The 27,989-nt window shown below is 45.6% G+C and overlaps 1 protein-coding gene across 4 annotated transcripts; it reads left to right on the forward strand.

Moving 5' to 3' along the window:
* The first annotated feature begins 347 nt into the window (after positions 1-347).
* On the forward strand, positions 348-27,733 carry LOC147190285 (uncharacterized). Of its 4 annotated transcripts, none has more exons than XM_086138418.1 (4): positions 348-782; positions 19,513-19,716; positions 24,044-24,163; positions 25,743-27,733. In XM_086138418.1, exons 1-4 carry the CDS (start codon positions 656-658, stop codon positions 26,906-26,908), a joined length of 1,617 nt encoding a protein of 538 aa, XP_085994544.1. In that variant the 5' UTR covers positions 348-655; the 3' UTR covers positions 26,909-27,733. The 4 variants fall into 4 exon arrangements, with proteins under 4 accessions (XP_085994544.1, XP_085994545.1, XP_085994548.1 ...); XM_086138419.1 differs by having other exon boundaries at positions 19,513-19,635; XM_086138422.1 differs by lacking the exon at positions 19,513-19,716.
* Positions 27,734-27,989: the final 256 nt, after the last annotated feature.

The following is a 27,989-nucleotide window of genomic DNA, read 5'->3' on the forward strand; positions in this document are numbered from 1 at the left end:
TGTGCCCGAGACCTGGTCTGGTTTCGGGAAAACAAAAGTTAATTAATTAGTTTATTTTTAATGAGATCAAATATTTGTGATTGATGGAGAGTTAACATTGACTTTACGTATTTTCTGTCTTAACTTCAGAATGCTTCTTGGTGCTATTCTGAGAGAGTTTTCATTCTCTCTGGGTGAACTCATCGTTACCTGAAGAAATTAATTTCAACATTTTTATTTGAACAATACAGGACAGGTATTTGAAACCCAAACCACTGACGCGCATGCATGAGTTGGAGAGCTTTTATTTTGAAGGTGGTCAATGGCGTTGGCTGTCGGCAGATTTCCGTGATGCGGAGTATTAACAATCGCTAGCTTGACTGCAGTCTCGGACTGCGGCGCGAGGAGGGAAAAACACTCTTTCCCAAATTCTCCTGAATTTGTAGTCAACGTACTCAAACCTCCACTCGGGGCGTCCAACATGATCTAGCTGGACCAAAACATCTTTCGTTGAAGCTTCGTGTCCGATTAAAGCCGTCTCGGTGTACGTTGGTGTTTCTCGGCCTAGTTTAGCTTAGCCGAGTTAGCCAACCGCTAACAGAGAGTCGCCGGTTTTCTACACATCGCTCCGCAGAGATCGTCAGCGTAAAGTGTTGTTGTAATTTTCGTGTGAACAATGTGCACAATAATGACATCAGAATACGAGGAGGAACCTTGTGGAGAAAAAGAGAACCACAAGCGACAACGTCAACTGCTGGACGCCATTTCCAGGATGCAGCCAAGAATTGTTCTTCACAGATTAGGTTGGGTCACATTGTTCATCTCACTCATTCTTTCATAACAGTCTTCATATGCTGTCTTTCTTCTATCTACGCAGTGTATGTACAGTAAACATTCTCTCGTATGGACTCGTGTTTGCGCTGTCCAATCTGTCCTGATAACAGAAATTCCTCCAGTACAATATGTACAGTATTTTAATTTGATTATTTTCTGTCTTGGGGAAAAATGTGTCTATTTTGCATTGTTTTGTTGGATGCATTCTTTGGTTTGCCTGCGTGTCATACAGTTTTCTTGCTAGTTGCAAGCAACTGTCCCATTGATCACCGATGTCTGGTGATTCTTGTGCATACTGAAGGATTTTTGTTGCCATTTGCATTGCTTCCTTGCTGGATGGTGGCTTGTCATCAGGAGTTGAATCAATGCATTGGTTTTTAAATTTTTGTAGATTTGCGTCTTTGCGACTCCAAGTGTCTGCTGGATGCTTTTTACTTTGTGTCCAGCCTCGCTCAAACGGATGCATTTCACTCGCTCCGCTCCAGTCATTACAGTTCTTTTACATTTCGATGCCCTGATCTACAGGACGCAAGTGAATAAAGTTAAAATCTTTCACAATTGCAGTAAAACGCACGCCAATAAAAAGTCACTTACACGTCGCCGTTTCGAATCTGATGAATGAAAATGGCGAACGAACACGTTTCTGGCGTCGTGTCGAGTGGGCGCTGCTTTTTAAGCTAGTGCCGCGATCTACGAGACGTAAGTGAATAAAGTTAAAATCATTCACAATTACAATAAAACACACGCCAATTAACACTCACTTACACGTCGTCGTTTCAGATCTGATGAATGAAAACGGCGAAGCGAACACGTTTCTTACGTCGTGTTGAGTGGGCACTGCTTTTTAAGCTAGTGACCGCGATCTACGAGACGTAAGTGAATAAAGTTAAAATCATTCACAATTACAATAAAACGCACGCCAATAAAAAGTCACTTACCCGTCGTCATTTCAGATCTGATGATAGAAAAAGTGAAAGTGAAAACGTGTCTTCCGTCGTGTCTTTCCATCGCATCAGAATCAGAATCATCTTTATTGGCCAAGTATGTAGAACACACAAGGAATTTGTCTCCGGTATAACACGCTGCATTTAAATCATCGTAAACAACAAAATCATTGAACCATTTTAGAGTAACCAGTAGTTTTGTAGTAATAATAATAATAATAATGCATTTTATTTAAAAGCGCCTTTCATGCCACCCAAGGACACTGTACAGACAATAAGAAAATACAATGTAAAAATTAGTAAACGAGATATTATATAAAAACAGGACATAAAATCATAAAAACATAGGAAATGGAAGAGCTATGTGTTGTAGGCAATCCTGAACAGGTGTGTTTTTAGACGGGACTTGAAAGTGGAAAGAGGTGTGCAGTTTTGGAGGTCCGGAGGTAGGTTGTTCCAGAGCTTTGGAGCAGCGTGACTGAAGGCTCTGGCTCCCATGGTGCTCAGTCGGGCAGGGGGCACTGACAGGCGGAGGGAGGACGAGGATCTGAGGGAGCGAGAGGGGATATGCACCTGGAGAAGGTCGGATAGGTAAGGAGGGGCCAGGTTGTGGATGGCCATATATGTATATAGAAGCAGTTTGTAATTGATGCGATGTTGAACAGGGAGCCAGTGAAGCTGTTGGAGAACGGGGGTGATGTGCTGCTGGGAAGATGTTTTTGTGATGATGCGAGCAGAGGCGTTTTGAACCAGCTGGATTTTATGAAGGGACTTTTGAGGTAGGCCGAAGAGGAGAGCGTTGCAGTAATCAAGGCGGGATGTGACAAGACTGTGGACAAGAATAGCAGTGGTGCGGGGGGTGAGGGAAGGGCGAAGTCTGGTAATATTGCGGAGGTGGAAATAAGCAGTGCGGGTGATGGTGTTGATATGTGAGTGGAAGGTGAGCATGCTATCCAGGATGACACCCAGACTCTTAACCTGGGGGGAGGGGGACACTAGGGAGCTGTCAATGTTGAAGGAAAAACTGTTTACTTTGGATAAAGTGGATTTGGTGCCAAGAAGGAGGACTTCAGTTTTATTAGTATTTAATTTAAGAAAGTTTGTTGTGAACCATGTTTTGAGTTCGGAGAGGCAAGAGGTGAGGGAGGGGGGTGGGAGTATGGAGTTTGGCTTGCAGGAGAGGTAGAGCTGGGTGTCATCAGCAAAGCAGTGAAAGTGGATATTAAATTTGCGGAGGATATGGCCAAGAGGCAGGAGGTAGATGATGAAGAGAAGGGGACCTAGGACAGATCCCTGTGGTACACCTGTGGTGACTGGGGAGGGCTTTGAGGTGAAGGATTTGAGCTGGACAAACTGAGTGCGGCCAGTGAGGTAGGAGTGGAACCAACTGAGGGGAGTGTGGGAGAGACCAATGGAGGAGAGTCTATTGAGGAGGATAGGGTGAGAGATTGTGTCAAAGGCAGCGCTCAAGTCTAAGAGGATGAGGATGGAGACTAAACCGGAATCAGATGCTATGAGGAGATCATTTACAATACGGATTAGGGCAGTCTCTGTGCTGTGGCGGGGGCGGAAACCGGACTGAAAGGGACAGGTGGGAGTGGAGTTGAGCAGCAACAGTTTTTTCAAGGATTTTCGAGATAAATGGAAGGTTGGAGATGGGGCGGAGGTTATCAAAGTTGTTGGGGTCAGAGCCATGTTTTTTCAGTGTGGGGGTGATAGCAGCAGTTTTGAGGAGTGATGGGACAATACCAGAAGAGAGTGAGGAGTGGATAATAGCAGATATGAGAGGAAGCACAGAAGGAAGGCAGGATTTAACAAGGGATGAAGGGAGGGGATCAAGCTGGCAAGTGGTGGGCTTGGATTTGAGTATGAGGTTGGATAATTCAGCAGTCGTTGGTGGAACAAAACTGGAGAAGAAATGACAAGGAGAAGAAGGTTCAGATGAGGGGGGGGAGCAGGCAGGTTTTGATGGAGTTGGTGATGGATCTTAAGGATTTTGTGATTGAAGTGTTCCATTATGGAGTTGCAGGTTGCTGTGGAGTACAGGTGGAGGGGGAGAGAGTTTGGTGGCCGGAGGATTTTGTTCATGACGGAGAAGAGAGTTCTTGAATTTCCTTCGTTGGAGAGGATGAGGCCGGAGTAGTAGCTGGATTTGGTTTGTGCAATTTGGTCCTTGTATTTAGTGATATGGGTAGTGTACATGTCCTTATGGATGGTGAGACCGGTTTTCTTATAGAGTCGCTCAAGTTGGCGGTTTTTTGATTTCAATGATCTAAGAGCGGGTGTAAACCAGGGGGCAGATGTAGAGAATGAAGCAGTCCTGGTCTTCAGGGGGGCGAGAGAATTTAGAATATTTGTGAGGCAGGCATTGTAGTGAGCAGTGAGGTCATCCGGGTTTGAAAGGGCGTCTGGGGGCGGGGAACGGTCGATAATGGAGCAGAAGGTGTCAATGTTGATATTTTTGGTATTACGAAAAGAAATGAGGCGGGAGGTTTTGATTGTAGAGAGACGGAGTACGATGTTAAAAGTGAGGAGGAAATGATCGGTTTCAGGAAAAACATCAGCAGTGGGCTTGGAGGGGGAGAAGCCAGAGCAGCAAACCAAGTCCAATGTGTGGCCTTTGATGTGGGTGGGGAAGTCAGTAAGACAGTGTATCGCGAGGCTCTCCAGGTAGGATGTGAAGTCTCTTGTGAGTGGCAGGTCGGGGTTGTCCATGTGAATATTAAAATCTCCCAGCAAAATTAAATTTGGCGAGAGAGTGGATAAGTGTGTGATTAAACTGGAAAATTCATTGATGAAATCGCTATGTGGCTTCGGGGGGCGATAAACTGTGGCAATGATGGTTGGCGTGGGTCCAGGGAGTTTAAACACCATGCATTCAAAAGAGCTTGATGCAGGAACGGAGACTGGTAAGACTTTCCACTTCTCGCGCCTCCTCCACGGCCGTTGCCACGGGGACGGCAGATGTAAACAAAGCCGGGAGGAGTGGAGTCATTCAGAGCAGCGAAGTCGTTTGTTTGTTGCCAGGTTTCTGTTAAAACGAGGAAGTCAAGTTTGCGTTCGGCGAGGACGTCTTGAATGAGGTGACCCTTGTTCGTAAGTGAGCGGATGTTCAGCAGTCCAAAGTTGACAGCGGAGGTGTCATGTTTGATGGCGGCAGTGCTGTTAGCCGACCTAGCCAGGCGGGCTACTGCATAGTAGTTGGTGTTGCGGCCGCGGTTTCTGGGAGGACGTCGAGAAGTGGACCAGGTCGAGTTGATTGAGACAGGATTTTAGTAGTCAACATGTCTACGCGACCCGCGGTGAATGTAGCGACGTCGAGGCAGGCGAGCGATGTCAGGATGATGGTGCAGTTCCGGCGGTGGAGGCTCCGGTGCAATCCTCCGGATCCGGAGAAGATCCGCGACAGAATAGTGGAGTAGTCCTGTCACTGGATGATGGCAGAACGTCAGAAGTATCAGAAATAACCCAAAGGCGGCGAAGTTGTGCCGCCCCATGACGAGGGAGAAAGGCCGGTGCGGTGACAGCCGGTAAGTTTAAGCTACCGGCGTTAGCCCGTGGACTAAGTTACGATTTGGGGTTTGATTGATCGGGTGAAGCTATGATTTGTTACATCAATCACAGTCCAAACAGTCCAAAAACAGAAGGGCAAAAGAAAAATCAGAAGAAATATCTGAAAAGTTTTGGAAAAGTTTGGAGTGAGAAGCGGCGACATACACGCCAGCGTCCTCTCACTCTTCTTGTACCATTTTGTAGTACAAGAGGAGTGACTATGTCAGTGGCTGTTTAAGGAGTTAATGGCTAGAGGGAAGAAGCTGTTTAAGTGTCTACTGGTGCGCATGGATCTGTAGCGTCTGCCTGAGGGGAGTAGCTGGAAAAGGTGGTGGGCAGGGTGCGGGGGATCCAGGAGGATTTTCCGTGCCCTTGTCTTGATTCTTGCAGTGTGCAAGTCCTTAAGAGTGGGTAGGGCGGTGCCAATGATTTTTTCCGCCGTCCTAACTGTCCGTTGAAGTCGGATTTTGTCCTTTTTTGTGGCGGCCCCAAACCAAACCGTGATGGAAGAACACAGGATTGATTCGATGACTGCCGTGTAGAACTGTCGTAGCACCTCCTGTGGCAAGCTATGCTTCCTCAGCAGCCTCAGGAAGTACATCCTCTGCCGGGCCCTTTTCAGGATGGAGATGGTGTTGACTTCCCACTTCATGTCCTGAGAGACTGTGATTCCCAGGAACTTGAAGGTCTCGACGGTTGACACAGGGCAGTTGGATAATGTGAGGGGCAACTGTGGAGAAGAATGTTTCCTGAAGTCCACGATCATCTCTACAGTCTTGAGCGTGTTCAGCCCGAGGTTGTGTCGGCTGCACCAGAGCTCCAGCTGCTCCACTTGTTGGCGGTACGCAGACTCGTCGCCGTCTTTGATGAGACCGATGACCGTGGTGTCCTCTGCGAACTTTATGAGTTTGACAGCTGGATCTGTTGAGGTGCAATCGTTTGTGTAGAGAGAGAAGAGCAGTGGAGAGAGGACACATCCCTGTGGGGCTCCAGTGCTGGTGGTGCGTATTGTTGATGTTGTTGCTCCCAGTCTCACCTGTTGTGTCCGTCCCGTCAGGAAGCTGAGGATCCACTGGCAGATCGTAGGGGACACACCGAGGTGGAGAAGTTTGGGGGTGAGGAGTTCCGGGATGATGGTGTTGAACGCAGAGCTGAAATCCACAAACAGAATCCTTGCGTAGGTCCCTGTGCTGTCGAGGTGCTCGAGGATGTAGTGCAGACCTATGTTGACTGCGTCTTCCACAGACCTGTTTGCCCGGTAGGCAAACTGGAGAGGGTCCAGCAGGGGTCCGGTGACGTTCTTTAGGTGGTTCAGCACAAGGCGTTCAAAGGACTTCATGACCACAGACGTCAGGGCGACAGGCCTATAGTCGTTCAGTTCCGACGTTGCCGATTTCTTGGGAACTGGGATGATGGTAGACTGTTTGAAGCAGGATGGGACCTCACACAGCTCCAGGGATCTGTTGAAGATATGTGTAAAGACCGGAGCCAGCTGGTCAGCTGATCTTCTGCTGCTTGAAGAGCCGTCTCACGTCCTGTTCGTGGATCTGTAGTGGAGAAAAAGACGGTGGGGGGGTCGGTAGAGTGGTTTCTGGTAGAGGTGGGTGTGTGTGGGAAATGGGGGTGTCCTTTTCAAATCGGCAGAAAAACATGTTTAGTTCATTAGCAAGACCCTTATTGTTCACTGTTTGGGGGGGGGGGGGGTGGCATTCTATAGTTAGTGATTGCTTTCAGGCCATTCCATACAGATGCAGCGTCGTTAGCAGAGAACTGGTTTTTCAGCCTCTCTGCATAGCTTCTCTTAGCGATGTTAATTTCCTTTGTCAATTGGTTTCGGGCGTGTTTGTACAGTGCCCGATCTCCACTTCTAAATGCGGCCTCTTTCTCTTTCCTGAGTTGCCTGAGTTTGGGAGTAAACCATGGCTTGTTATTGTTGAAGGAGCGGAAGGACTTCGTTGGTACACGCATGTCCTCACAGAAACTGATGTATGATGTTCCAGTGTCTGTGTATTCATCCAGTGGGCCCGTTGAAGTTTCAAAGACGCCCCAATCAGTGCAGTCTAAGCATTCTTGTAGCTAGCTTTGCTTCATCTGTCCATTTTTTCACAGTCTTAACAACCGGTTTAACACATTTGAGTTTCTGTCTGTATGTAGGTATTAAGTGGATTAAATTGTGGTCAGAAAGACCCAATGCTGCACGGGCGACCGATCGGTATGAATTTTTGATTGTTGTATAGCAGTGGTCTAGAATGTTGCCTTCTCTGGTGAAACAGTCGATGTGCTGCTTATATCTGGGATGTTCACGGTTAAGATGTGCTCTATTAAAATCGCCCAAAATGATCAGGGGTGACTCTGGGTATTTTAGTTCGAGTTTGTTGACTTGTTCGGCTAGCGTTTGTATCGCTGTGTTAGCGTTAGCTTGTGGCGCAATGTAAACACCGACTAGTAAAAAGGAGGTGAACTCACATGGCGAGTAGAATGGCTTGCAGTTTAAAGACCGCGACTCCAGGTCCGGGCTGCAGTGTGCGTCGAGCTTCGTGACATCAGTGCACCATTCTTTGTTGATATAGAAGCAAATCCCACCACCTTTAGATTTCCCCGATAGCTCTGTGTCGCGGTCGGCTCGGAGAAGGCGGAAGCCGGGTAGATGTAGCGCGGAATCCGGGTGGCGGTCACTGAGCCAGGTTTCAGTCAAGCAGAACGCAGCAGAACGTGCAAAGGTTTTGTTGGTCTTTGTGAGGAGAAGAAGTTCATCCATCTTGTTTGGCAGAGATCGTAGATTAGCAAGATGGATCGATGGGAGCGGGGTTCGAAATCCGCGCTGCCGGAGCTTGACGAGCACGCCGGCTCGCTTCCCCCTCCTCCGGCGGCGTTTCCATGCTCCGTAGAGCGCAGCCGCTCCGCTCGCGATTAGCTCCGAAAAACCTTGTGGATTTTTGTGTGCTGGTGAAAAAAGACCGAGCGTAGACTCCCCAATGCGCAGCAACTTTTCCCTCGTGTAAGTAAGCCGCTCAGGGTCGCCAAAAACTAACGAAAATGACAAAAACAGGGATAATACTAGGGAGCGTGTGACCGAGGCTGCCATACCTGTCGGTGCCTGATGACGTACATCGGGTGGGCGTTGCGTGTATTTAAGCTCCCGCGGCCTTCCGTCTCCATCCGGGTTATGGCTAGTGGAATTTCCGCTTACGTAAGTTCCGGATACCGCTTCAGAAATGGAGCTACGATCAGTCACCTCCTCTACATGGATGACATAAAGCTGTATGCTAAGAGCGAAAGGGACATAAACTCCCTGATCCACACAACCAGGATCTACAGCAGCGACAACGGGATGTCATTCGGGCTTGGGAAATGTAGTCGGATGGTGACTAAGAGAGTGATAGAGAAATCTACGAACAAAATTGTATCATGTTTAAAGTTTCGGTTAATTTGGGCATGTCTAGACATACTCAGCGCAGAGGTGTCGGCCGTTTAGGCGGAGGGCCTTTCCTGAGTAATCACGTTAAAGCAAGGGGGGCGAAGGCTAAATTCAATCACAGAGTGGGAATAAACAAATTGGGAACAAAGAGTCGTTGAATACCAAAAGACAGTTTGGGAACAGCTGTCGCGCCCAGGTGGACATTAGTCATCAGCAAAGTCTGTGACTTGTGTATTCGGGTAAATCAGATCATTACCGGGGGGCGCGGGGTGCAAATCTCGGGGGCAGTGTCTTTCTTGTATTTTGCAATAAAAGTTCGAACCGGCGGAGAGGGAGGAGAGTGTGATCGCGGAGCAACTAACCGTCGTTCGCTCTCAGAGATCCGCTCCCGCCGATATTGAAGACAATTTTCCTGTGTGCCGAGTCATTTCTTTAACTTTCCTCTCTGTCCGAGAAAATCTCTGACAGAGAGGAAAGGTAGTCCGCACTGAAGGGGTCTCACTCCCTGAAGGAACAATAGCAGACATTGAGGTCTGCTATTGCCTGTCTCCTTATCTTAAGTCAACAGTCTCAAACTTGGGCCTTAAACTGGACAGTGATTTCAAACCCGATCGGCAAATTGGTGCCGTTGTTAAATCCAGCTTCTTTCACCTTAGACAGCTGGCCAAAATAAAACCTCTCCTCTCACATGAACACTTTGAGACAGTAATTCATGCCTTTGTCACATCCCGGCTCGATTACTGCAATGCCCTTTACTTTGGAGTCAGCCAGTCCTCCATTAAGCGCCTTCAGCTGGTCCAGAATGCCGCTGCTCGCCTCTTGACTGATACTCGTAAGAGGGAGCACATAACTCCTACTCTGGCATCCCTTCACTGGCTCCCCATTCATTTTAGAGTTATTTTCAAGATCCTCTTATTTGTTTTCAAATCTCTGAATAATCTCGCGCCACCTTACCTCTCTGAGCTCATCCGCCCCTACACACCTGCCCGGCGCCTCAGGTCTGTGGACCAGACTTTATTAGAAGTACCAAGAACTAAACTGAGGCTCAGAGGGGATCGAGCCTTTTCTGTTGCTGGTCCCTCTCTCTGGAATGACCTCCCACTGAACATTCGGCAAGCCTCCTCGCTGCCCATCTTCAAAACCCTCCTCAAAACTCACTTGTATTCTTTGGCATTCGACTCAGCATGACTTAGATTTGTTCTTGGTTTTACTGTTTGGTGCTTTCTACCACCTTTATTACCGATTTGTCTTACTGTTTATTGTGCATGTTAAATTGCTCCATGTACAGCACTTTGTATGCAGCGATGGCTGTTTGAAAGTGCTCTATAAATACTGTTGACTTGACTTGACTTGACAAGCCAATGGCAACCTCGAACTGGCAACAAGGAAAGCGGCTCCGGCCAAATACCTCCAGCGAGTGAGGCAAGTCCTAAGAAGCCAGCTCAATGGCAAGAATAAGACCCGGGCAATAAACAGCTATGCCCTGCCAGTGATCAGATACCCTGCAGGAATAATAAGGTGGCCAAAGGAAGAGATTCAGACCACGGACGTTAAGACCCGAAAGCTCCTAACCATGCATGGAGGGTTCCATCCCAAATCCAGCACCCTGAGACCGTACGCAAGTCGAAAGGAAGGAGGCCGGGGTCGAGTGAGTGTGAGAGCCACTGTCCAGGATGAAACATCCAAGCTCCATGAATACATCAAGGAGAAGGCTCCAACGGATGACGTACTCAGAGAATGTCTCATACAATGGGGAACAGAGGATGAGGCGCTGGAAGAGGGACCATCATGGGAGGACAAGCCCCTACACGGGATGTACCACCGGACCATTACTGAAGTGGCTGATCTCAAGAAGTCCTATCAGTGGCTAGAGAGGGCTAGCCTGAAGGACAGCACAGAGGCACTCATCCTGGCTGCTCAGGAGCAGGCCCTGAGCACCAGAGCCATTGAGGCCCAGATATACCACACCAGACAAGACCCGAGGTGTAGGTTGTGCAAAGAGGCACCTGAGACGATCCAACACATAACTGCAGGGTGTAAGATGCTGGCAGGGAAAGCCTACATGGAACGCCATAACCAGGTGGCTGGCATAGTCTACTGAAACATCTGTGTATGGACTGGAAACCCCAAGGTCAAAATGGGAAACACCTCCGAAGGTGGTGGAGAATGACAGAGCGAAGGTCCTGTGGGACTTCCAGATCCAGACTGACAAGATGGTAATGGCGAACCAACCAGAGATCGTGATCATAGATAAAGGGCAGAGGAAAGCCGTTGTAGTGGATGTAGCAGTCCCAAGTGATGGAAACATCAGAAAGAAGCAACACGAGAAACTCGAGAAATACCAAGGGCTCAGAGAGGAGCTGGAGAGAGCCTGGAAGGTAAAGGTGTCAGTCGTGCCTGTGGTGGTCGGAGCACTCGGGGCAGTGACCCCCAAACTAGATGAGTGGTTGCAACAGATCCCGGGAACACCATCAGACATCTCAGTCCAGAAATGTGCAGTGCTGAGAACAGCAAGGATACTGCGCAGAACCCTCAAGCTTCCTGGCCTCTGGTAGAGGACCCGAGCTGAATGAGGGACGGGCACCACCCGAGGGGTGAGACGAGGATTTTTATATATAAATATATATATAAAATTCCTCATCTCCACAGATTATCTTTGGGGTTGAGACTGGCTAGGTCACTCCAGGACCTTGAAATGCTTCTTACGAAGCCACTCCTTTTTTGCCCTGGCTGTGTGTTTGGGATCATTGTCAAGCTGAAAGACCCAGCCACGTCTCATCTTCATTGCCATTGCTGATGGAAGGAGATTTTCACTCCAAATCTCTCGATACATGGCCCCATTCATTCTTTCCTTTACACAGATCAGTCATCTTGGTCCCTTTGCTGAAAAACAGCCCCAAAGCATGATGTTTCCACGCCCATGCTTCACAGTGGGTATGGTGTTCTTCGGATGCAATTCAGTATTCTTTCTGAAGTATTTGACGTCCAAAGTATTCTTTGGACGTCATGCTTCCGGGTTGAGTCAACGCTGGCGCGTTTTGGCTGCTGCCGCTCTCCCACAACTTTTGTGTTTTTACGGTGTTTTTAACGCTCGATTGTTTTACTGTTCTCGCACGGAATTACTGTCTTCATACGACAATCATTCCATTCCCCAGCCCCCCAATCCACTCTTGCTTCACACTCAACCATTTTCGACTGTTTTCGTCCCGGCGTCTCAGCGTCCTACTTGCTCGGCTCTCGGACCAGGCCCCGTGCCATCTCTGCTCTGTTGTGCCCCGTGATGGGGGTCTGCAGGGCCTGTGTCTGGGTTCTGTTGTGGACCATCCTGTCGCTCCTCCATCGACCTGTCGAGGGTCTGCTCCAGTTCTTGGTGGCTGAGCTCCTCAGGCTCTGCTTCCAATGGCTGGGCCCTCCTCCTGCTCTACACCTGCTCCCGGACATCGCTCGCTTTCCTTCCCGGAAATACATTCACCGTGGGTCTCGTCCGGGCTTCTGCCTCAACCGATCCAACAGCATCACCTCCTTCTGGCCATCCTCCCGTCGGCCATCCAGAAATGCCGGCTGGTCCATCGACCATCGTGTGTTAGCTGCTCTGCTAGGTCGGCTAACGGTCCTCGCAGCAGCGAGACTGCCGCCGTCAACTGCCTTGCCTGTCAAATATCCGGATCCACTCCCAAGATTATTGCCACAGTCTACCGCTCCCCCAAACCCCACCTTGACTTCTTAAATGAATTGTCTGCTGTCCTCACCCTTCTCTCCTCTCTGTCACCAAATATAATCGCCCTGGGAGATTTTAATATGCGTATGGACAACACTGCTCTTTCTCTTACCATTGACTTCACTTCTTCACTTGACAGTTTTGGTTTTGATCAATTTGTAGACTTTCCCACACGCATCAAAGGTCACACCCTGGATCTGATTTGCTGCTCTGGTCTTTCCCCCTCCAACTGTACTGCTGATGAACTTCCAATAACGGACCACTTCCTTATTTCATTTAACATGACGCCAAATCACCCCGGACCATCGCTTACCATTATTAAAGACATTAACATTGACTCTCTCTCTTCATGGATGACCACCCTGACTCCGGATATTGACTCCACTCCTGATGATTTGGTTTTCCGATATAACTGGTCTCATCAGCATCCTCAATACGCTCGGTCCTGTCAAGTCCCGCTCTGTCCTTTTTACTCGGTCTGCCCCCTGGTCCACCCCTCATCTCTGTTCCTTGAAATCCCAAACCCGGCAGCTTGAGAAACTTTACAGGAAACTTTACAGGAACAATACTACTCTGGACTCATCTGCTCCAATGCTGGAAATACAAAGACTCTCTTTTCCCATTGGAACAAAATCACTCGACCCCCTCACTCCCGACCACCTCACTTTTACTCTGTCGACACCTGCAATGCTCTTCTCCTATTTTTCAATGAAAAAAATCAACAATATCCACCAGCACCTGGGCTCCTCTGTACCTCTCCCCTCCTACCATCTTACCCCTTTCAAACTGTTCTCTTCGTTTGAACTCCCCCATCTCCCATTAATCTCAGACCTCATCATTAAATCCAAGCCTTCCTCCTGTCAGCTAGATCCCCTCCCTACAGTCCTGGTCAAATCCTGCCTACCCTCTCTGCTTCCCTTCATCTCAGCCATTATCCATTCCTCTCTGTCTACTGGAATTGTTCCTATGCCCTTCAAAACTGCAGCTGTCACCCCAATCCTGAAAAAACCTGGTTCAGATCCCAATGATTTCAATAACCTACGCCCCATTTCCCATCTTCCTTTCATTTCTAAAATTCTTGAGAAAATTGTTGCCTCTCAGCTCCACTCCCACCTCACCGACAATCGTCTCTATGAACAATTCCAGTCCGGCTTCCATCCCGTCACAGTACTGAAACAGCCCTCATAAAAATCACAAACGATCTTCTCATGGCAGCAGACTCTGGCCTAATCTCCATCCTCATCCTCCTTGACCTGAGTGCAGCCTTCGACACAATCTCTCACCCCATCCTCCTCAACAGACTTTCTACCATAGGCATCACCAACACCCCTCTACGTTCGTTCCACTCATATCTCACTGGCCGCTCTCAGTTCATTCACCTTAATTCTTTTATTTCACAATCCCTCCCCGTCTCTTCTGGTGTTCCCCAGGGTTCTGTCCTAGGTCCGCCCCTTTTCATTATCTACCTCCTTCCGCTCTGAAACATTTTTCGCAAATTTGGCTTACACTTTGACTGCGTTGCGGATGACACCCAGCTCTACCTCTCCAGCAAACCCGACGCTTCTCTTCCCTCTCTCACTGTCTCTCAGAAATCAAATCTTGGTTCACCCATAATTTCCTCAAGCTAAACAGCAATAAAACAGAACTCCTCCTCGTCGGTACCAAATCTACTCTTAACAAAGCTGACAGTTTTTCCCTCAAAATTGATAATTCCACTGTATCTCCTTCCCCCCAGGTGAAGAGTCTGGGTGTTATCCTTGACGGCTCACGATCCTTTCACTCCCACATCAATAACATTGCTCGGTCCGCTCATTTCCACCTTCGTAATATCAACCGTCTCCATCCCTCACTCACTCCTCACACCACGGCTATCCTTGTTCACAGTCTCGTCACTTCCCGTATCGACTACTGCAACTCACTTCTCTTCGGTGTCCATCAAAAAATCCTCCATAAACTTCAACTTGTACCGAAAAATAGTTTAGCCATAAAAGTCACCGCACACGAGTTGACTGTGTGATGAACGCGATTTCACTGTGCCTGTATGTGTGTTTGTGGTGTGGCGTGTGAGTGTCTTTCTTCTAATTTACTTTCGTTTTGTTTTGTTTTCAGTGTTCGGGGGGACACAACAGATAACGTTATGTGCGCATGCGGGTTGTTATTTTAGTCCGCAAACTGAGGAATCGCGCGGATGAAAGTTTGAGATGGCGGGGAAAAAAACTCACCAAGGTCTACTAATTACGATATTTAAGAAATGGGAATGCTTGTCTGATTTTTCGTATGAATCGTCCAAAGGGCGTATCACTAAACTCACCTGTGACGTATGCACAGAACGCGAGAGCGAAATACGACGCGGGGCACGATTACGAGGCAAATTGGTCATTAGATTTGTAGGCTAATCGCTGTGAAAAATATTATGAAACAGTATTGGTTATTATATAATTTACTGGTTGTAGCATGGTAACTTTACGAATAAAACATTCGTCACAAGGTGTAGTAATGCTAATGTTAACTGTTGGTAGAACTAATGATGACGTGTGTTAAATTCTTTCGTCAAATTGATCGTAAATTACACATGCATCGTCTTGGGAAGAGGATGTCAAGCCACATCAATACTTACCTGTATTAATGATTACCAGCCAATTAATCTTTGCAGTGTGAGATTGGAAAAAATACTCTGATGATGCCACATGAGTACACCAGTTTTTGATCCATTTATTTTTTGGAATAAACCTGGAGTACACAGCTGCTGATGTAATGTTCATTGTTAATGCATAGTTTTCGAACATTGACCCTTGAAACATTATACTTTTGAGTTTCGGAATTCTTGATTATCAATATCAGTCAAAATTTGGGACTCTCTCAATCCATAATGGCACTCATACTTTTCTGATGAGCGAGTGCCTGGGACTCGCTGCCGGTAAACTGTAAAATTATCACTGAGAGATTACGGCTTTTTCTGCAGTCAGTTTTTGACTTCTATGCAAAGTCATTTCTCAACTTGTGTTCCGTGCCACGTCATGCCTGTTGAGTGTTGATTTACTTCATATTAAGAAACTACTGCACTAAAACATTAATTCATAAATGTATACCATATGATTTTATTTATTTTTTCTCAGTATAAATAACACGTACCCTGACTGTTCTACTCTTTGAATAAAAACACTTCATTCAAGCGTTAGGGAGTGCAAAGGGTTATGATGGAGGGGTGTTGCAAATCATGAAGACCTGCCAAGTGGTATGATAGCATTGTTTTATACATGTCCTCGGCTAGGCCTCAGTTTCAAAATCAATCCTTGGTCCTTGGCCTTGGCCTCGGAAAATTTCTCAAGTCCTTGGCCTTGGCTTTGCCCCGGAAAATTTTCCAAGTCCTTGGCCTTGGCCTCGGGTTGCCGGTCCTTGGACACAACACTGAGGTTTACCCATGTTGACAATTACAGGGCTCTCTAATCTTTTCAAGTAGGAGAACTTGCACAATTGGTGGTTGACTAAATACTTATTTGCCCCACTGTATTTGACACTTCATATTGTCAGTGTAGAAAGAAAAAAAGGAAAGAAATTGCAAAATTTACGATCAGCATTCACTTTCACTTACATCAATTTCTTGGATAATGTCTTTTATTTTGCTTGCTCCGTCTTTCATTTTGATCACTTTTACCCTCTCTTCCAGCATCAGAGCTCTTCTTGTCTTAGCTGCTTGACATCCAAAGGTCCGTTTTGTAGCCATTTTAGCAATGCAACGTCCATGCTCGTCTGAATCTAACAATAACAAATACTTCCTGGACCCGGTGGCTTTTCTTTCCACCATCTCACTGTCTTTAACTCGACCTCCCCTCGATCGCCATGACAGGGTTGCTCAGCTGATGTCATGCAATAAACTTTTAAGCCAGCCACGGGACGCTTCCTAGTCCTCGATGGCCATAGTTGGCTCTCGAAGGCTAAAAACCTTATGCTAACTGGAGCGCTTCTCTCTCATTAGCGCTCCAGTTAGCGTAAGGTTTTTAGCATGATAAAAACCTTACGCATTTTCAAAATGCTTTACGTGTAATACGAGGAAACGTTTGTTTATTTGAATGTCTGTCGAGCCATAAGCAATTTACTCTGAGCAGCTAATCGGATGCATTCCACTCTATCTTCTACTGATCTAGCTTCAGTATCTACACACACAGACAGTGAGGTCGCTCTTGGCCAATCGGAGGCCAGGATGATGCTCGGTAAGCCAATGGTAGAGCAGCTGTGAGTATGTTGTGTTCAGGAAACTCGCAGCAGTGACCGAAATAAACATCATTCACGATGTAAACCATTGTGGTGGTTGCTGCTGCCATTTCCGAACGAAGCAGTAGAGGTCGCTGTTGGATTAGACTTCGTTATAGTGAATGTCCTCGCGAGGCTGGAGCAGAGAAAATGATTTCTTATCACGCAACAGGGGGTTTTTCGTCATATGGGGGCAGTAGAATGGGAATGGTGTTAATGCATGAAGATTTTTTCACATTAGGGGGGATTTTCGCCCATGTAGGTTTCGTTCTAGAGGAGTTTCACATTACTGTATATGTGTGTTTGTATGTATACAGTGATCCCTCGCTATTTTCGGGTTCACTTATCGCGGCCTCGGTGCATTGCGTTTTTTATTTATTTTTTACCCAAAGTACTGTATTCAGGAAAAAATGCAGAGTGACTCAGAGGTTTTGTGCGTGGCTGTAATACTTCCCAGCGCCAACATCGACCAATGACGGCACGAATGGATCTATCCCATGATGCACAGCCGTGTTGATTGGCTATGCATCTTCTCAGCCCCGCCCAGCACCCTCCCTTCTATTTTACCACTGTGGGTTTCTCTTTTATCAGTGTCTAATCAAGTGCTTGCCTAGATCACTGTTGTGTTCACTTCGCGTGTTAGTGAGTGTGTGTGTTTGCTTGTGCGCTCCCACGAGTGCGTGTGTGTGTGTGTGTGTGTGTGTGTGTGTATGTGAGTGCGCGCCTGCGTGCCTGCATGCGTGCGCGCATGTGTGCGTATGTGTGTGTGTGTCTGGCTGGCTGGGAAGTGCATGAGAGAGAGAGCGAGCGAGCGCGGGTGATTGGAGAAAAAGAAGAAAAAAGCAGCAGTGTCTGTTCGCCTCCTCCTTGCCTCCGTAATTGTCTCATCATAAACACATCTGCTGCGCGCCGACATGCGAGCGCCCCCGTGTGTGTGTGGGGGGGGGGGGGCTGGGGGAAGTGAGAGAGAGAGGGTGAAAAAAAGCAAGAAAAAAGCAGCAGTGTCTCTTCACCTTAAATGTCTAATCATAAACACATCGGCTGCAAGGGATAACTGGCCAGCATCTCGCTGGAAGCTAATGGAGGCTACACTGTCACAGCTGCATGAAGACAATGGTAATGAATGTTAATTACTGTAAAATGTTTTATAATTAAAGATTTAAATAAATATGTGTACAGTAATCTCTCGTTTATCGCGGGGGTTACGTTCAAAAAAGAACCAGTGCTAAGTGAAATTCGTGAAGTAGGATTTATGAAAAAAAAAAGCCAAAAAATGTGAGAGGGACGAAATTTCAAATGTGCTGTATGTTTCACATACCTCATACAGGAATTAACTTTCATCAGCACTGCCCCCTGAGAGACGCGAGGAGACTTGTGATGGTGGCGTCTGACGAGGAATAAGTATATTTTTTGTGATGTTTTTGGTTTGTAGGAAGGTTTAGGCATGTTTTTGCTCAAGTACCAGGAGCGAGTGTTCCCTGAGAGAAAGGAGTGCATGTCCCTTGGGAACGAGGTGTGTGTGCTTGAGCAAAACATGATATTTTGAGAGTCAGATGTGTATGACACCTGTTATCGAAGAAGAAGGCTGTTCGGTGGCGCCAGAGAGTTTGGGCCGGCCACCATCCCCTCTGTGGCACACAAACATTTGAGCGTAGAAAAGGAATCGGGAGCTAAACTCTGGTAGAGTCTGCTGCGGGTTGCGTACAGACGCCCAGCTGGTTGGATACACACTGCCGGGGATGTTGGCTCTCCTTCCCAGTGCGTTACGGTGAGAGTTCGATTTTACTTATTGCATTTAACCAACTTGTGATTGTATTGCTGTGCTGATTCTTTGTGGCGGAATAAATGACGCTCATATTCTAGCAAAGTTCAGTGTCTTGTGTTCATTTCTGTGTGTCTATTCTCAACGATCCTGCTTGAGTAAATAACTAAATATTGTGAAAGTGTTCCAAAACAGCATCGAAGGCCACTCTCACTTTACGTTCTGACGGTGTAGCCGCCGTTAGCCTCCAGCTAGTTCCAGCCAGCTATCCCCACACAGCCGGCGTGTTTATGATCAGACATCTAACCGATATTGATGAGGAGTAGGCAATCAAAAATGGGTTGTTGCTTTTGGTGAAGCCCAAGCCCCATCTCTCCTCTCTCTCTCTCTCTGCCCCCCCTCCCCTTTCTCACTCTTTCTCTCCCTGCCACGCACGGAGCAAATAGAAAAGACAGTATGCCACAGAATCAAAAGAGTGACGTGACACATGCTTCCCGAGTGACTCGTCACGCTGGGTTGGGCTGCACAGATGTTCAGCCAATCAGGTCACGGGATAAATCCACTCGTGCTGTCATTGGTTGATGTCACCCCGGAAAACCAATCATGCGCCTTGAATGAGGGGCCCGTTGCATATACAGTACAGGCATGTACAAAACCTCTGAGTCTTTTGGCATTTTTTTTCTGAAGACAGAAAAAAAGAGACAGTTTTTTGAAAAACATGATGTACTGAAGCCATGACAAATGAAGCGTCCCGCAAAAGCTGAAAAGCACGGGGTAGAATTTGCGCTCTGGACTTATCCACCACTCAAAAATGTGCGATGTCACACTGTACAAGTCTTTTCATGAATAACCAGGGATTGAAAAAAAAAAAAGAATTAAATAAACCACCACCAAGATTAAAATAATTAAAGAAACAAAAATCCACCACTAATATGTGATACTGGTAATGTTACATATTGCATTGTACTTTGAACTCATCTAGCTCTCAGAGTAACCTTCATTGTAATTATAAACCATAATTCAATGGGTGTTTTTATTTTCTTGTTACTTGCAGACATCAGCAAAGATGTTTGTCCTGAGTGGCTGGATGCAGAGCCTTCTCACATGAAAGAAGAAGAGGAGCAGGCCCTTTACATTAAAAAAGAGGAGGAGCCAGAGCACCCTTGCCCGAAAAATGGTGAAAACACATCATCAAATGTTGATGATGAAGATGAAGAGTCTGATGGTGATCTGACATGTCGCACTGACAACAAACCCTGTAAATGTACTGTACATCATATCCTGTACATGTGCATGCGCGCGTTGAACGTAACCCACGCGTATGTGTGTGTGTGTGTGTGCGCGCGCGTGCACACACACATACGCACGCACACTTTTTTGGCCAAACTTTTTTGACCAACTTCTAACGAACGACCGATCGCGCACGTGCAAGCATATACACACATGCATGCACTCATGCGGGTGCCCACCAGAGCACTCACGCACATATGCACGCACACCATGATGAGCAACAGTCAGAACGGGCCGAAAATGAACGAAAGCTAAAGATTTTTTCCCCCACCCATTTTCTCCTCCTAGCCCTTGCGGTCGACTTGGGACCAGTTCGCTGGCTCCCGGTCGATTCTGATCGACGTATTGGGCACCCCTGCCTTAAAATAAGAGGTAAATCGCTGACTAACTTAGTTGTTTGCGCATGAGCGGAGATGCAGTCATCTGCCGAGGCAGCACTGCATTCCCCTGAATTTGTATTATATGCATGAATACGTTTATCCAGTACTGCGTTTCCAGATAAAAACACTTTAGAGGTGTTCACATGGTACACATTTGCTCCGGCGCTGCATCGATGTATTTTGTTGCGATATATTTTACACCGGAGCAAAATTGTGGAGCGTTCACACGTACAAAGCCCCTGAGCGTATTAGCACCGGCGCAGCATCGGTGCAGCTCCACTTGCGTTCACACGGCAGTTTCTGCAGCGGAGCAAAACGACAAAAAACAAATGAGCTGTCGTGTTGGTTCTTTTTAAAACATACACAACTCAAGCAACTACTGTACAGGGACGTCCTTCTCCTTCTCGGTCTCCGTGCCTTCTGCTCGAGAGTGACCGCCCCCGAAAACGTAAATCAACGATGATTTCAACGACACTCAGAAAAGCAAAAATGTAATGCGCCAAACAGAAAAATCAAGAGAGGAAATCACAAAATAAATTCTATGGGGCACGGGGGGTTGTGAACACACAACAAAGGAACAAACTACACAAACAACTCCGAGACAGTCCAGTCTCCTACAAAAGTAAAGATGACATTTGAGGACTATTCCCCCCCCGTTCTAGTTGAGATGGTATAACCCAAAAGGTGCTTGCTACTGTTACCAGCCATGTCTTGTGTCTTGTTATTAAACAAACACATGGCGGAAGTCCGACAGAGCACAAGAGCAAGGCATTCTCGCCATACGTAATCAACTCTTCTCATGCGTAGTGGGGCTACTCCCCACCCATTTTCTCCTCCTATCCCTTGCGGTAGACTTGGGACCAGTTCACTGGCTCCCGGTCGATTCTGATTGACGTATTGGGCACTCCTGCCTTAAAATGAGAGGTAATTTGCTGACTAACTTAGCGCCGTTGTTTGCGCATGAGCGGAGATGCAGTCATCTGCCGAGGCAGCGCTGCGTTCCCCTGAATTCGTATTAAATGCATGAATACGTTTATCCCGTACTGCGTTTCCAAATGAAAACACTTTGTGTTCAATCTTTGTGTCCAGTTACAGTTGTCTCGGTACTCGTCAGGCCTTCTCAGCCAAGTTTAGTCTGATCTTAGCTTCCTCGCCTCGAACAAAGAGAAGCCTTTGTCACCAACACATCGCTCAGCAGAGATAAAAGTGTGAATCGCTTGCTGTGTTCAAAAATTGGTTTGAAAGTCAAGTAAAAAAAAACAACTATATAAATCAGATACAAGTTGGTAAATTGATTAAATGCTGTCATGAAAGGGAATATTGATGATGGGTATGAGAGTAGAGTGATATATAAATGTGGCAGTGTGTGATGACTTTTTCCTTTCAGATTGTGAAATGAACAATCTTTGACAATTTGAAGAAAAATCAAGTTAAAACTCACAAAAAACAAGGGGTGGGACTAGATTATTTCTCACTCTCACTCTTTCTCTCCCCGCCACGCACGGAGCAAATAGAGAAGACAGTATGCCACAGAATCAACAGCGTAACGTGACACATGCTTCCCGAGTGACTCGTCACGCTGGGTTGGGCTGCACAGAAGTGCAGCCAATCAGGTCACGGGATAAATCCACTCATGCTGTCGTTGGTTGATGTCACCCCGGAAAACCAATCATGCGCCTTGAATGAGGCAGGGATGAGATTTTTCCACTTTTTGGCGGAATTCCACTTTTTTTCCAGTCAAAATGACCTATTTTATATTGTTCCAAATCCATAAAAAAATTCTGGGGGGTGGGGGGCTCTGGACTTGTCTTCGGCAGATTCGGGGCTCATAATGTTTACAAGTGACGTTTGCAAGCATCCATTTTGAATCACGTTTTTTTATCGCGAAGCGTTAGTTTGTCATTACTTTGTATATGGGCTAAAACCAATGTCTTACTTGTTGTGATTGGTCGCTATATCGGCAAATGCAGAATCACAACCATCTGTGTTCGCCTTCCTAAACCCCTTTCTCGCGAATGCCGAATGTTATCGAGACTCGTGACGAAGCCAAAGTGCGTCAGATAGATGCGGATATGAAAAACACGTTTCGATGGGACTGGTTGGATAGAAAGCTGACAGTGTCCCCAGTAGGAACCAGTTGTCTGTGCTTGTGTCGGATTTCGTGAAAAAGCTCGGTCAAGCTCTGTGTACAGTGTGTGACGATGTCATTCTATACGGATCGAGAGGATGTAAAGGAGGCTTTACAGAGTCACGCAAACTCGGTGAAACACAGAAAACAGACATTTCTACTGAAAAGTAACTACTCGATCTCAAGCGCTTTTCGACAGCCTGGAGCATGTGTAAAAACAAGAGGAGTTGGCTAAAAAGAGAGTGAAAAAGACGGAGAGGACCAATAAGCTTTTAGCGCTTGCTAAAAAGCTTAAAATGAAGAGAAAATAAAGTATTCTACCTCATGAAACTGTTTATTGTTGTATCTACTGTAAATAGACATCCACTTCATACAATAAAATACATTCATAACCCATATATAGTAAACAGTGTGGGACTTCACTATCACTGTATGAGGTAAGAATCAACAGCTTTTTTATCACATTTACACAACACTTTATGAATACAAGTAATGAACAAATCTTAAATATGGCAGGGAATGTGTTTCCTGTTTTAGTTTTGATTTTGAGCAGCAAATTTGAAGTTACATGTTGGTACTCACCAGGAATGCATAAGCAAAATTGCACAAATTTTCACTTGAAAGAATAGTGAAAAATCTTGGGATTTTTTTCTGTTAAAGTTTCAAATAGTGTGTAAATTGAATACACTTCATCTTCAGCATGTTTAGTCCCGGCCACGCCCCTTCCACTTTTTTCATCACAAGCCACTCTCATCCCTGACGAGGGGCCCATTGCATATACAGTACAGGCATGTACAAAACCTCTGTGTCTTTTGGCATTTTTTTCCTGAAGACAGTACTTTCGAAAAACATAATTGTTGAGGAATGGGTGCGGTCAAATTGCTCTTGGTCCTCCTTGGACACAGGTTTTTATCTCTCTATAAGGTGGAAGAAGACCCAACACCACGTCGACTTTTCTTCAGTTTATCACAACGCAACACGAATCGATTCGGGCTCCTGTGAGTCTCTGATTTCATCAGGAAGCCCCGAGCAACTACAGTCACACGTATATATAGGCATAGTATGTTAGTTACGTTAATTAGGGGCGGGCAGTCCTTCCCCTTATGTAAAAATCAGAGACAAAGAAAGTCAAGCAAAGTTCGATCTTGACATGATGACAAAGTATAGACCACTGCTGCTGGTCCACAAATCTTGAGATTAGGGTTCCTCTTCGAAGGCACTTGACAGCCTTCAGGGACTTATACGAGGTGGTGGAGGCAAGAAAACCCTCGGGGGGCTGTTAATTAACCAAGTGAAAATAGGATCTAAACTTCACACTACATTCTTTGTTTTAAGTACTTCAGCAGATGTTCAGGACAGAGACTAGTGTCAATAGTTCTCATAGCAAGGTGAAATTCCTCAACAGTGTTCTACTACTACTTCTAGCGGAATAATTCCTTAACAATGATGTACTGAAGCCACGATAAATGAAGCGCGATATAGCGAAGAATCACTGGATGGTAATCGCTCTTTTTTCACGGTTCAGAAACATGCCCTCTGGACTTATCCACCACTCAAAAATGTGCAATGTCACACTGTAAAAGTATTTTCACGAATAACCAGGGATAAGAAAAAAAAACACCACCAAGATTAAAATAATTAAAGAAACAAAAATCCACTACTTATATGTGATGTATGTAATGTTACATATTGAATTGTAATTTGAACTCATCTAGCTCGCAGAGTAACCTTCATTGTAATTATAAACCATAATTCAATGGGTGTTTTTATTTTCTTGTTTCTTGCAGATATCAGCAAAAGTGTTTGTCTTGAGTGGCTGGATGCAGAGCCCTCTCACATGAAAGAAGAGGAGCAGGCCCTTTACATTAAAAAAGAGGAGGAGCCAGAGCACCCTTGCCCGAAAAATGGTGAAAACACATCATCAAATGTTGATGATGAGGATGTAGAGTTTGATGTGATCTGACATGTCGCACTGACAACAAACCCTGTAAATATACATCATGCCCTTCCTTGCACGCACGCGCGCACACACACACACACGTGCACGCACACACACACACACACACACACACTTTTTTGGCCAAACTTTTTTGACCAACTTCTAACGAACGACCCGATCGCGCATGTGCAAGCATATACACACAAACAATCACACACACACACGCACTCATGCGGGTGCCCACCAGAGCACTCGCGCACATATGCACGCACACCACGATGAGCAACAGTCGGAACGGGCCGAAAATGAACGAAAGCTAAAGATACAAACAAATGTTTTTTTTCCCCACCCATTTTCTGTTCCTACACCTTGCGGTCGACTTGGGACCAGTTTGCTGGCTCCCGGTAGATTCTGATTGACGTATTGGGCACCCCTGCCTTAAAATCAGAGGTAATTTGCTGACTAACTTAGCGCCGTTTTTTTTTGCGCATGAGCGGAGATACAGTTACCTGCCGAGGCAGCGCTGCGTTCCCCTGAATTTGTATTAAATGCATGAATAAGTTTATCCCGTACTGCGTTTCCAGATGAAAACACTTTGTGTTCAATCTTAGTGTCCAGTTACAGTTGTCTCGGTACTCGTCAGGCCTTCTCAGCCGAGTTTAGTCTGATCTTAGCTTCCTTGCCTCGAACAAAGAGAAGCCTTTCTCACCAACACGTCGCTCAGCAGAGATAAAAGTGTGAATCGCTTGCTGTGTTCAAAAATTGGTTTGAAAGTCAAGTAAAAAAAACAACAAAAAAAACTATATAAATCAGATTTAAGTTGGTAAATTGATTAAATGCTGTCATATAAGGGAATATTGATGATGGGTATGAGAGTAGAGTGATATATAAATGTGGCAGTGTGTGATGACTTTTTCCTTTCAGATTGCGAAATGAACAATCTTTGACAATTTGAAGAAAAATCAAGTTAAAACTCACAAAAAACAAGGGGTGGGACTAGATTATTTCTCACTCTCACTCTTTCTCTCCCCGCCACGCACGAAGCAAATAGAGAAGACAGTGTGCCACAGTATGCCACAGAATCAACAGCGTGACGTGACACATGCTTCCCGAGTGACTCGTCACGCTGGGTTGGGCTGCACAGAAGTGCAGCCAATCAGGTCACGGTATAAATCCACTGGTGCTGTCATTGGTTGATGTCACCCCGAAAAACCAATCATGCGCCTTGAATGAGGCAGGATGAGATTTTTCCGCTTTTTGGCGGAATTCCACTTTTTTTCCAGTCAAAATTACCTATTTTATATTGTTCCAAATCTGAAAAAAGATTCTGGGGGGGGGGGGGGGGCCTCCGGACTTGTCTTCGGCAGATTCGGGGCTCGTAAAGATTAAAATAATTAAAGAAAGAAACAAAAATCCACTACTTATATGTGATGTATGTAATGTTACATATTGAATTGTAAATTGAACTCATCTAGCTCGCAGAGTAACCTTCATTGTAATTATAAACCAGAATTCAATGGGTGTTTTTATTTTCTTGTTTCTTGCAGACATCAGCAAAAATGTTTGTCCTGAGTGGCTGGATGCAGAACCCTCTCACATGAAAGAAGAGGAGCAGGCCCTTTACATTAAAAAAGAGGAGGAGCCAGAGCACCCTTGCCTGAAAAATGGTGACAACACATCATCAAATGTCGATGAGGATGAAGAGTCTGATAGTGATCTGACATGTCGCACTGACACCAAACCCTGGAAATGTTCTCGGTGTGGGAAGATGTTTACTTGTCGGAGTGCTTTGAAAACACATGTGAGAACCCACACTGGTGAGAAACCTTTTTCCTGCTTAGCTTGTGGTCAAAGATTCTCTCGGAAGGAAAGTTTAAAAGTACACACAAGAACCCACACTGGGGAGAAACCTTTTGCCTGTTCAGATTGTGGCCAAAGTTTCTCTCAGAAGAAATACTTAATTATCCACACAAGAACCCACACAGGTGAGAAACCTTTTTCCTGCTTAGCTTGTGGTGAAAGATTCTCTCGGAAGGGAACTTTAAAAGTACATACAAGAATCCACACTGGGGAGAAACCTTTTGCCTGTTCAGATTGTGGCCTCAAATTCTTTCGGAAGGAACAGTTAAAAATACATGCAACAACCCACACTGGGGAGAAACCTTTTTCCTGCTTAGTTTGTGGCCAAAGATTCTCGCAGAAGCACAACTTAAAAAAACACACAGGAACACACACTGATGAGAAACTTTTTGCCTGTTCAGATTGTGGCCAAAGTTTCTCTCAGAAGAGATACCTAATTAACCACACAAAAACTCACACAGATGAGAAACAGTTTTCCTGCCCAGTTTGTGGACAAAGATTTTATCATAATTCACATTTAATTTACCATACAAGAACCCATACTGGTGAGAAACCTTTTTTCTGCTCAGTTTGTGGCCAGAGATTCACTCAGAAGGGAAATTTAACAGTACACTCAAGAACACACACTGGTGAGAAACCTTTTGCCTGCTCAGATTGTGGCCAGAGATTCTCTCAGAAGGGACATTTAAAAGTACACTCAAGAACTCACACTGGTGAGAAACCTTTTGCCTGCTCAGATTGTGGCCAAAGATTCTCATGGAAGTCTCAGATTAAGAATCACAAGTGTGATGATGAGATGAAGAGTCATGAATTGAATTTTCACCTGTCATCTGAGCAGGGTTCATCAGGCTGATTATATTTTATGTACCTTCTTATTTGAATACTGAAGTTTTTCGATTCCTATAATGCATTGAAAATGTAATCTTTTGGTCGTCATAATGAATTTGAAAATATAGCATTGTCATTGTCATATGTACTTTTCTTTTTCTTGACTGTATTGAAAAGTTTTATGGTTGTCGGAGGGAATTAGAAAATCTAGCATTTTTTCCAGAGATACAATACTATTGGATTCTTCATTGTTGTGAGTTTGTATTTGACTTTAAGTTGCTTTTTTTAAATGTACAGTCAAAGCTCGGTTTTTGTCCATAATCCGTTCCAGAAGGCTGTCCAAAAACCGAATTGTTCGAAAACTGAAACCACGCTCTTTTTAAAATAAAAATGTTTGTTGAACATCTCAATGGAAAGCAACACGAGGAAGCATCACTTCCTCGTGTAAGGAAGGCGAGAGGAGTCAAATGGTGCATTCAAGTGCGCTCAGTTTGTTCGAGAACTGAAATTTGTTCGTCATCCAAGGCATAAAAAACTAGAAATTTTTGGTCGAAAACCGAACTGGTCGAGAACCGAGACGTTCGAAAACCGAGGTTTGACTGTAGTTTGTTTTAACTCATTTTCAGAGGAGGTTTGGTTGTTTGATTTAGTTTTTTTTTTTAACTGTACCGTCCTTGACTGTATAGCACCCCATGTTTTGTGATATGTGTTTAATCTTAATTGTCTTTTATTGGATGTGATCCTGAATAAAATGGACATTTTCCATTTTGTCATGAAATGTGCGATGGAGCCATATGTATTGTTGTTTGATATTCTTTGTTGCTTGCTGGCCAATAAAGTTCTCTTTACTCAAAAAGCTTGGATCAGCCGAGTCTTCTTCAAATCCCGACCTCAATATCAGAGAGATTCATGACTGGTGAGGCACTATTTCCCTGGAATGATATATAAAAATAGGAGCCCAAAAACAGGTTTGCCTGCATTTCAATATTGACCTTCATTTTAACATGTTTCAAACAAGGTCAGAATGGAATATTTGAACGCCCTTTGAGCTGAGAGGTCTGTGAATGGCAAAACATCATCCATTTTCCAGTCCACCTCTTCCTCAC

This window comes from Hippocampus guttulatus, chromosome 19 (genome assembly GCF_054856545.1).
Source record: "Hippocampus guttulatus isolate MCC_2025c chromosome 19, RoL_Hgut_1.0, whole genome shotgun sequence".
NCBI classification, from domain to species: Eukaryota; Metazoa; Chordata; class Actinopteri; order Syngnathiformes; family Syngnathidae; genus Hippocampus; species Hippocampus guttulatus.